This window comes from Stenella coeruleoalba, assembly GCF_951394435.1.
Source record: "Stenella coeruleoalba genome assembly, chromosome: 13".
Taxonomy (NCBI): domain Eukaryota; kingdom Metazoa; phylum Chordata; class Mammalia; order Artiodactyla; family Delphinidae; genus Stenella; species Stenella coeruleoalba.
The window spans coordinates 12,448,755-12,459,118 of NC_137159.1; the positions used below are offsets into that span (position 1 = coordinate 12,448,755).

General features: G+C 46.5%; 1 protein-coding gene across 1 annotated transcript; it reads right to left on the reverse strand.

Annotated features, from left to right (window-relative positions):
• Nucleotides 1-421: 421 nt before the first annotated feature.
• On the reverse strand, nucleotides 422-7,252 carry IL1B (interleukin 1 beta; the record flags this gene model as incomplete). The annotated part of the gene is made up of 7 exons (XM_079940126.1): nucleotides 422-958; nucleotides 1,681-1,811; nucleotides 3,235-3,396; nucleotides 4,195-4,393; nucleotides 6,480-6,528; nucleotides 7,064-7,125; nucleotides 7,217-7,252. The coding sequence occupies 7 exons, from the start codon at nucleotides 7,250-7,252 to the stop codon at nucleotides 746-748; spliced, it is 852 nt and encodes a 283-aa protein (XP_079796252.1). The 3' UTR covers nucleotides 422-745.
• Between the last annotated feature and the right edge of the window lie 3,112 nt (nucleotides 7,253-10,364).

Genomic DNA, 10,364 nt, shown 5'->3' on the forward strand with positions numbered 1-10,364 from the left:
CTTTTCTGGCCAGTGATGTTCCTAAGTATCTCGCATTCAGTGATGAGGAATGAGCTTCTGAGTCCCCAAGGAGGATGCTCATGGCCCCATTTACCTTGACTCTTCTATGTCAGATCCAAGACAAGTCAATGACCACGTGGCAAAACATTTGTTTTCAGTGAACTTTATTTCAAAATCATTGAACAATCTGATCATCCTTCCTCATTCATAAATATTCCTTTTGAAATGATCTGAGCTTAAATATTTTCAGGCTTAGTGAAAGGACTTGATATAAAGACGGCACACTAGCCCAAATGAAATTGGTTCCATAGATATAGAAGACTAGGATTTTTCACAGACTCTGCTGTTTCTTGGCCCCCTTGAATTAAATTAAATAGATTAACCCATCAATAAATAAATAAATAATTAATTAAATGGTCACTCATCAGAAGCTGTGTGCAAAGGACAGAGGATTTCTCTGAACCTAGTGTGCCATGGTTTCTGCCAGGCTGGCTTTGAGTGAGTGGAAGAGGTGAGAGAGGGCTGGCTCAGTGGTTGGGGTCTGAGGACGGGCAGAAGAAGCGTGGGAAGAGTGGGGTTATTCCCGCCGGCTGGTGGGCAGGAGGTCTCGTAGCACGAATATACGGAGGGAAGTTGGGCATTGATTAGACAACAGTGAAGTTCAGGCTGCAGCCATGGCCTTCGATTCCCCTTCTGCTAGCCCTCAGGGTCATTCAGCCCATATGGACTCTGGGTACAGCTTCCTTTAGGGAGAGATGATTTCCATGGTGAAGTCAGTTATATCATGGCCGCCTTTGGAACGTCCTAGGAAGATGGGCTTTTCTTCTGCTTGAGAGGTGCTGATGTACCAGTTGGGGTACAGGGCAGATTCAAATTCGACGCTATTCTTGATTTCTGTCTTGTTGAAGACAAATCGCTTTTCCATCTTCCACTTTGGGTAAGTTTTGGGGTCTACCTCCTGCAGCAAAACAGAAATAAACATTTTCATGAGGGCAGGGACACAGACGCTCTACTCTGATCTGGACAAAGATATTCTCTGGGTCGGCTAGAGAGAAAATGGATACGAAGGTCACAGGCCCAGGAGCCAGACTCCTGAGTTATCTTTGAGACCCCAGGTTTCTATGTGGTGACTGAAGGTGTCCCTTATCCTCTTCTGAAACTTAGCATCAAATGCTAGGTGGGAATGTTTTTCAAAAGTGAAAATTAGATTAAAGCTCCTAGGCGTATCTGTTTGCAGGGACTTTGCTGTATTTTCCTCATGGCCCTGTGGCTAGAATGACTTCAGCTTGGAAATGAAGCTTTTGCTGGGAAAGCGGGTGAGGGGAGGTGTGATTTTGGGAGAGGGTTGGAAATGATGACAGGTGACTGGTCCCCTGAGCAGATTAAGTTCCCAAAACGTCATCTAACAAGTGGAGCAACCCTAGCACTGTATAATCTGTTGGGTGGTCACAATGGCAAGACACAAGAACATCTACATAATGATTTAATTTTCTGTGGTGGGAGTGAAAGTTGCATGCATTTAACACTTACATTAAACTTATTTACATCTATGCAAAATTATCAAGTAGCTCTGCTCCCAGAGTTTCTAAGGGGAAGAGGTAGTTGTCTTGGAAGAAAGTGATGGCTAGGCGTCCTTCAGAGGAGCCTGAGAAGGGCCTTCAGCCCCTGGTACCCACTCACCTCCAGCTGCAGGATGGGCCTATCGCCTTTCATCACACAAGACAGGTATAGATTCTTTTCCTTGAGGCCTAAGGCCACAGGTATCTTGTCGTTACTTTCATCTCCTTGCACGAAGCTCATGCAGAAAACCACTGGGGAGAGGAAAGGGGTCTCATGGTTAGGGACACACAGCACTGCAGGGACTCTTACAATTTAGCATCCTCTGCGGAAACCCACACCGAGGTCCCTATGGCTTAACAGACAGGGTAATGGGGCTTCTCACAGATCATAGCAGGTTCAGTTGGTTGAAACAGGTTTTTCCCCAAAGAAGGTCTAGGGGCTTCTCAGAGCCTCACCACAGCGGCAATGAAGAATCAGGGGGTCTGATTTTTAGAAACTGCAGAAAGTCATCTTGTCCCTGACGGGTGATGTGTCCATCCACAAGATCACAATAATTTGATCAACGTGAAAAGCGAGAAAAGAGAGAAAGCTGGGTCCCGGAAAAACATCGGGCACGGATCTGTTTCAGGAATGTAGAGAAGGAAGTGGGAAGAACTTGGGAAAGGAGCTTAGCTGGGAAAAGTGGCTGCAAAGAGAGACATGCATTTTTTTTTTTGCGGTACACGGGCCTCTCACTGTTGCGGCCTCTCCCGCTGCTGAGCACAGGCTCCGGACGCGCAGGCTCAGCGGCCATGGCTCACGGGCCCAGCCGCTCCGCGGCATGTGGGATCTTCCCAGACCGGGGCACGAACCCGTGTCCCCTGCATCGGCAGGTGGACTCTCAACCACTGCGCCACCAGGGAAGCCCGAGACATGCATTTTAATCTCCCTTAGTCATAGCTGTCTGACTTGGAGGCCCCAAGGTCACCCTCACAGTGCAATTCTAAAGAAACAGGGCTGTCTTGTCTTGGCTCACACCAGGAAGCTTTCCCACAGTGATGCCTCTCTCCAAGGTCAGCAGCCTTGGAAGAGAACTGCCTGCTTCTTTCAGCTGCCCCCTGGACCGCAGCCACAGTGGCAAAGTGCTGGGCAGATTCCCACAACCCGTGGGACCCCAGTCTCGAGACAATTGCCAGTGACAGTCGAGAGATATGAGCTCCTGCTTGTCAGTAAGGTTTCCCTCTAAGGAACCATCTGGTATTGGGCCGGAAAGATGTTAGGGGCGAGGGGGCGGGGCTGGGCATGAGGCGGGGGAACAGATTATCTCCTCACCATTCTAGTTTCAACTGCAACAACAGGAAGAAAGAACCCACGGGCGGTTAGGTCTTGTCCATCAAACGACTCCTTTCTAAAAGAAGCACTGACGTGGCGCTACCATTACATGACTTGAGTGAACAGTGGTCCTGAGCGTGCTTGAGCCCCCTAATTTCTCAGAGTCACCTCTCTTGCTGAAAAATAAATGCGCTAAGGGACTCGATCTGGTGTCAACGCTAGGACCCAAACAAAAACATATCCTTTATTGTATGTTATTTCACTGCTGTCGATCATTTGCCTTAATCATCTACTCTGTTGAAAGTGTAGAGAATTAGCAAGCTACCAGGAGGCCAAGAAAAGAAGCAGGGTGTCCCCAGGTACCTTCTCGGTTCATATCCCGTGCGAGGAGGTGGAGAGCCTTCAGCACACACGGGCTAGCCAGCACCAGGGATTTTTGGTCTCTGTCCTGGAGTTTGCAGGTCAGCGACTGCACAGCCGCGTCACACAGAAGATCATCGTCGTACGTTTCAAAGATGACAGGCTCTAAAATGTGGAGCACAGACGTCGTTTAGGTGGAAACTCAGAGGGGCAGGCCTGGTGCTGTGAAGCAGCAGAATTTGGTTCCTCCGAGGATATCTGAGCACGCACAGCCAAAGTGTGATTATGACATTGGTGGGCAGGAAGCTGGGGTGCGTCAGAACACTGGGCCTGGCACCCTAAGATTTGGGTTCAAGCCTCAGCTCTATTGCTGGCTGTGGATGGGCCATAGAGCTACTTATGTAAAGTGGCAGCGGCAATAGAACTGGCCCAACAGGGATATTCTGACACTCGCAGAAGATACATAAGTGAAAGCCCTCAGAATGATTGGGTGCTTTGCAAAGATCAGTAGTTATCAAGGTCCTATTTTAAGAATAGTTTCAACAACTAAAAATGAGACTAAAACCATCACCAAATTGGATTTTATACAGTCGTGTCTTGAGATGTTACATTTTGGGTACCATTTTATGCGTGACCATGAATATATTCTGGAAAAGCTTCCATTCTTAAGATTAATAGCACTATTACCCAGTTACACCATCCTTTCAGTAAAGAAGAATTCCTTAAAAAACCTTTTAAGTGAACAAATCGATCTGATGGAAGACAAAAAAAAAAAAAAAAGAATGGTTTCAACTAAAGAGATGATTAATTGGGTTTCTAGGTGTCTCTGTTTGCCTCTCACTGCTGGGCCTTCTCCTTTTAAAGGGTTTCAGCTTTAGGGAAGTTTAGTTGACTGTTGGGTTACGGCCTCTGAGAAGGAAATGACCAGCAATCTCGTGTCTGCCCTCAGCTCTCGTTAGGTACCTTCTTCAAAGATGAGTGAAAAGATGCTCCTCAGGCCATCATCCTGGAAGGTCTGTGAGCAGGGGATCTTCTGCAGCTTCTCCACAGCCACGATGACCGACACCACATGCCTGAAGCTTTTGTTGTAGAGCTGGTGGGAGATTTGCAGGTGGATGCTCTCATCTCCCGTGGAGCTGAGGTCCAGGTGTTGGACGCAGCACTGTAGAGAGAATAAGGAAGTCAGCGTGGGAAGGTGCTTGTGCCAGAAAACTCTGGTTTTGACATGAGAGAGGACGAAGGAGGGGGTAACAGAGCTTCTAAGGATAAACGTTCATCTCTCTGCAGCCCAGAGAGGTTAAGTGGCTTACCCAAGGGCACGTGGCAAGAGAGAGGCAGACCCAAAACTAAAACGTTGGCTTTCTGATGCCCTATATGGCATTCTTCTAGAATAAATACCATTTCTACCTTATCTCTTTTACACATGCTCCACCTAACTATAAACTTATACCTTCTTACACTTTTGATATTTTTGTAAATCTAATGCACTAACACTATGTAGTTAATTTTTCATGGCAATGATGATCATAATATTTTCAATACATCTATGCTCAATCAACAATTATTCTTTTTTTTTTGCGGTACGCGGGCCTCTTGCTGTTGTGGTCTCTCCCGTTGTGGAGCACAGGCTCCGGACGCGCAGGCTCAGTGGCCATGGCTCACGGGCCAAGCCGCTCCGCGGCATGTGGGATCTTCCCAGACCGGGGCACGAACCCGTGTCCCCTGCATCGGCAGGCGGACTCTCAACCACTGCGCCACCAGGGAAGCCCAATCAACAATTATTCTATACAAGTTTTTTTTTTCTCTCAAATGCTCTCTCATAAATAACCTGCCAATACTTTAAAAGTGGTTACTATTCCTGAAATAGGTTCCCATTTCCACCTTATTCAGAGAACCTGTATAACTAACTGCATTAAGGCTTAACTGAGGTTGCCCCCAAGGCACGATAATGGTTTAAAAGCTTGAAGGACAGCTAAAGAGACATATAACAGTGCAGAGGAAAGCTGAGTGCGAGATAAGTTCCTGCCCAGAGCAGAGGCGCCAGATGAGGGAGAGCCAGGCTCCTGGAAGAGACAGTGGAGGAGGGCCGGGTCGCACCCCACCCAGGGCCAGAGAAAATCAGTTACGCTGGTTTTAAAACCTTTAAAGAGATGTGCTTTTAACAAGACTGAGACTGGATGAGGAGGCTGGAGGAGGCTGTCATGAACTAAAAAAGTAAGAGAGAAGTAGCTGCCTGCTAATCTGTACAAGTGCATTAGCTGGGCTGATGGCTGGACACCCTGGGAAAGTTATCAGGCCTCTTACAGAAGAGAAGAGCCAGCTGGAACATCAGCAAGGCTCTCCGTTAAGATAAGAGTCAGAGGGCTTCCGTGGTGGCGCAGTGGTTGAGAGTCCGCCTGCCGATGCAGGGGACACGGGTTCATGCCCCGGTCCGGGAAGATCCCACATGCCGCGGAGGGGCTGGGCCCGTGAGCCATGGCCGCTGAGCCTGCGCGTCCGGAGCCTGTGCTCCGCAACGGGAGAGGGCACAGCAGTGAGGGGCCCGCATACCGCAAAAAAAAAAAAAAAAAAAAAAAGAGTCAGAGAAATACTCCTCTGCTGGGATAGACTTAGCTCCTGCTGACAATATTTCAGAACTGAAGGTTGCGGGATGCTAGGGTCTCTGACGTCATCCAGCTCATGAGCCTTATTTTTCAGATGAAGATCAGAGGGGTAAAATGACTTGACCAAGATCCACTGGCAAGTGAATAATTTTCTTGCCACTCCCAACTAAACTTTTTCTGTACATCATCTATGCCCTGTTATCATAAGCTCCACCCCAGGGAGCAAAAAGCAACTCCACCCTTAAAGGATGCAGACACGTTCATTCTCAAGATCATCTTCTCTGGGTCTCAGAGTGTGACTTAAGTGATTAACGTAGTTTCATCACTCTGAGGGCTAAAAGCCTCTTCTAAAAGGAGAATCAAATTTGCGTTGGAGCCTGGACCGTCTTCCTAACATGAAACAGCAAACGCTATCTCCACTGTAATTCCCCCTCACCCTCTGCAAGCATGGCCACCATCACCAAGCCTCAGTGAACCACTGTGGTGACGTGGGAGCTGCGTAGTGGCCAGCCTGCGTCTGTCTCACTGGAAGAGGAGAAAATCATTTGAACACAAAACTCCATAGGAACAAGGTGGACCCCTTTCCTTGAGTCTTTCCCACGTCAGAGCCCCTTCATGTGTTGGGAGCTAAGCCCACGGACTCACCTTCATCTGTTTGGGGCCGTCAGCCTCAAATAACAGGTCATTCTCGTCACTGTAATAAAAACAGAGAGATTGTTCAATTATGTCTCCTGGACAAGATTATGTTTCCTTCCCTGCAAACAGTCTTCACCGTTAATAGGAAACTGCAAACAGCATGTTCCTTAGGGCTGCCTGAAGCTGCCAGGTTCCGTGGTGATATGCAATGGAAAAGCAAATGAGGCAGGGCAGGTACCCACGTTGCTCTCTGTTGGATGCTGAGACCTAACTTCCAGCCCAGTTAAAATCTGAGCTTTCTGTCTCATTTAAGCCAAATGTTGCAAGGAATCCCCTGTATTGTCCACTTGACACCTTTCCTTCCTGTTTGCCCTCTGCAGGCTGTCCCTGCAGCAACATCTAGATGGCCTATGGGGCCCAAGGCCAGACTTATAGTGGGAAATTAGTCTTTAAACCAGGTTTGCCTTGGAACCCTGCTTGCCACTGAAAGAGGCAGTTTGGTGGGGCAAATCTGGTCTTCAAGCTCAGATGACACACTCCACTCTTGAGAGGGGAGCCCTGTTCACATTACTGGTATCAATTTTCCCACTGACCTGTAGTAAGCCATCACTTCGTTGGTGGGTTCAGGTACCGTTGCCATGGCTGCTTCAGAAACCTGTGTAGAGAGAAGAAAATGAGTGACCATTTGCCACGCCAGTCCCCACGAGGGCTGCCTTCACACGTGAATTGCCCTCAGCATCTAGTACCTGGTAGGCATGCAAAGAAGCAGTCTTTGAACGCATAAGTGAATGCGTGAAAGAGTCATCCTTTGGGTCCAGAGTAGAGCATTTGCTAAATCAAGCCTAAACCAGGAGTGGATTTATTAGGAGACCTGGGGCAGAGGTTTGATGCTGAGCTCTCAGACAGCCGCTGCGAGATAAGCAGTATTAATCCACAATATTTTGCAAGTTATGGTGTTATAGTACATCTGGCATTTGTGCAAACAGCCCAGCCCTCAGGCCCCGAGAGAAGGAGGGAGGGAGAGGGGAAGGGAGGGAGAGAGGGAGAGAGTGGGTGGGGGAGAGAGAGAGAGAGAGAGAGAGAGAGAGATAGAGAGAGAGAGAGAGAGAGAGACTCCCTTAGGACCTAGTCATAAGGAAGAATTAAAGTGGTACCTGGACAATGAAGGCTGCCTGGAGAGAATAGAATCCCGGAGTGGCCTGTTGTGTCTCCAAGAGGTATGCTGTCTGCCAGTTTCTCCCTCACTATTTTATGGCCTTCAAAAGCAGAAGTGAGGAGCTAAGAAATTTCCCGGTTTGGTTAACTGATTTCACAACCAAGTTAAAAAAAAAGAGGATGGATGGGAACTTCTGGGAGAGGGTAAACTGAAAAAATTCTCTAATCCTTGGAAGGGCAAGTGGTAGCAAACTGTGACATATTTTTGCAAATGTGTCATTATGCAAATATATGTTGTTTTTTCTGACAACTATTGTGCAGATGATGTCAATCAAAAATACTGGGGTTTCCTAGGTTAGAAGGACGTTTTAATTTAGGATCTCTGGGGTAAAGTGGAAGACACGCGGAGAGACACACATACAAATGCTCCCTCACTCTTTGCACATAAGTTTAGGAACCTTCCCACTTGGAGATGGATAAATGGGCCTAATGAAGTAACAGTAACCCTGCCAGTTCTGCACCCAGCGTGCTGTTTTCTACCTTGGGGGCTCCGGGTCAATTACTGGGGAGTAATTACTGGGAGCCTCTGGGGAGACACTTGATCTTGCTAGGATGAAGCAGAGAAAACACAGTAGTGCAGGAGTTCAGGCTCCAGATGGGGCTGGGGAAACCTCGGAGACAAGTTCATCCAACCCATTCAGACCAGGTGCTCGTACCCTAGCCAATTGCATACGGAATCTCCATCAATGTTCGGTGAACGGTGAAATGAGCCTGGATTGAGAACGTATTTGAAAAGATTGTGAATAAGTCAGGCTTCGTGATCACATTCCCTCTTTAAGATGCAGAGATGTTTTTTGCCTGAAAGAATTTTTTTCTGTTAACTCTGAAAAGTGAAAATTTTTACAAATAAGAATATTCAGGGCTTCCCTGGTGGCGCGGTGGTTGAGAGTCCACCTGCTGATGCAGGGGACGCGGGTTCGTGCCCCGGTCCGGGAAGATCCCACATGCCACAGAGCGGCTGGGCCCGTGAGCCATGGCTGCTGAGCCTGCACGTCCGGAGTCTCTGCTCCGCAACGGGAGAGGCCACAACAGTGAGAGGTCCACATACCACAAAAAAAAAAAAAAAAAAAAAAAAAGAATATTCAGCTGAGGCTATATCCCTTGGTAAGTCCAAGAGTTATTAGACTTTGTTTTTTTCTCTAGCTTTATTGCAGTGCAATTCACATATAACGTTGTATAAGTTTAAGGTGTACAACATGATGATTTGGTATATATATAAAAGATTACCACAATGAGGTTAGTTAACACATCCATAACCTCACACATATATATACATATACATATGGTGGTGAGAACACTTAAGATCTACTCTTTTAGCAACTTTCTGCCGTATGATACAGTGATACAATATAGTTAATAATAATCACCATACTGTACATTAGATTCCCAGAACTTATTCATCTTATAACTGAAAGTATGTACCCTTTGACCAACATCTCCCCATTTCTCCCAACCCCTAGCCCTTGGCAACCACTATTCTTTTCTCTGTTCCTGTGAGTTTTGCTTTTTTTTTTTTTAAGATCCCACTTATAGGTGAGATCATATAGCATTTGAATTGCTCTCACTTATTTTACTTAGCATAACACCCTCAAGGTTCATCCACATTGTGACAAACAGCAGGAGTTTCTTCTTTTTTATGACTAAATAATATTCTTTTATATACATATTGTATACCTCTATATAGAGATATATATCCCTGTAATATAGTCTGAAATCAGGAAGTGTGATGCCTCCAGCTCTGCTGTTCTTAAGGTTGCCTTGTCTCTTCAAGGCCTTTGGTGATTCCATACGAATTTTTGGATTGTTTGTTATATTTCTGTGAAATATGCCATTGGAATTTTGATAGGGATTGCCATGCATCTACAGACGGCTTTAGGTGGTATGGACAGTTTAACAATATTAGTTACTCTAGTCCCAAACATGGGATACCTTTCCATTTATTTGTGTCTTTGATTTCTTTCATCAATATCTTATAATTTTCAGTGTACAGATCTTTCACCTTCTTGGTTAAATTTATTTGTATTTCGATGTTATTGTAAATGGCATTGTTTTCTTTATTCCTCTCTGGGTATTTTGCTGTTAGTGTACAGAAATGCACCAGACTTTGTTTAACTCAGACACCAGAAGAGTGCCTGCCCAGGGTACTGCCCCAGGGTAACCCTAGAAGAAGGAGTGAATGACCGGGTCAAAAATGGGGCATGGAGTCTGGGAACGGTGCCTTCTCTAGCCCCTTTGTCACATCAATATTATAGCACTTATTATAGCACCGAATCGAAACCTGGCTCACTTACCTGGTTCCCTTAGGAGGCTGTGAACTCTTCTAGAGCTGGGTCTAGCCCAGTGTGTGACATGCAAGTTCAGGCAGTAAAGCTTTGCTGCCTGAAATAGTGAGCAGGAATTTGACAGTGTTTTTACTCAAATAAGGATGTGCTTACTCTGTGCCAAGTCCTGGGCTTGCACAACATGGTTCATGGGAGAGAGTTCCTGACTTTCACAGGCAGGAGGGAAATAGACTCTACCATGAGCAAGAATGATGCAGTGGCTTCACCAACCAGCCTTCTGATTGGGCTCTCAGTATCTTGATATCAGGAAGGCAGACACAAGAATCCCATCTTTGGGAAGTTATATGTTTCAGAGAGAATCTAAGAGCTGCATCCTGTTCAATGCATCCATTCCTTG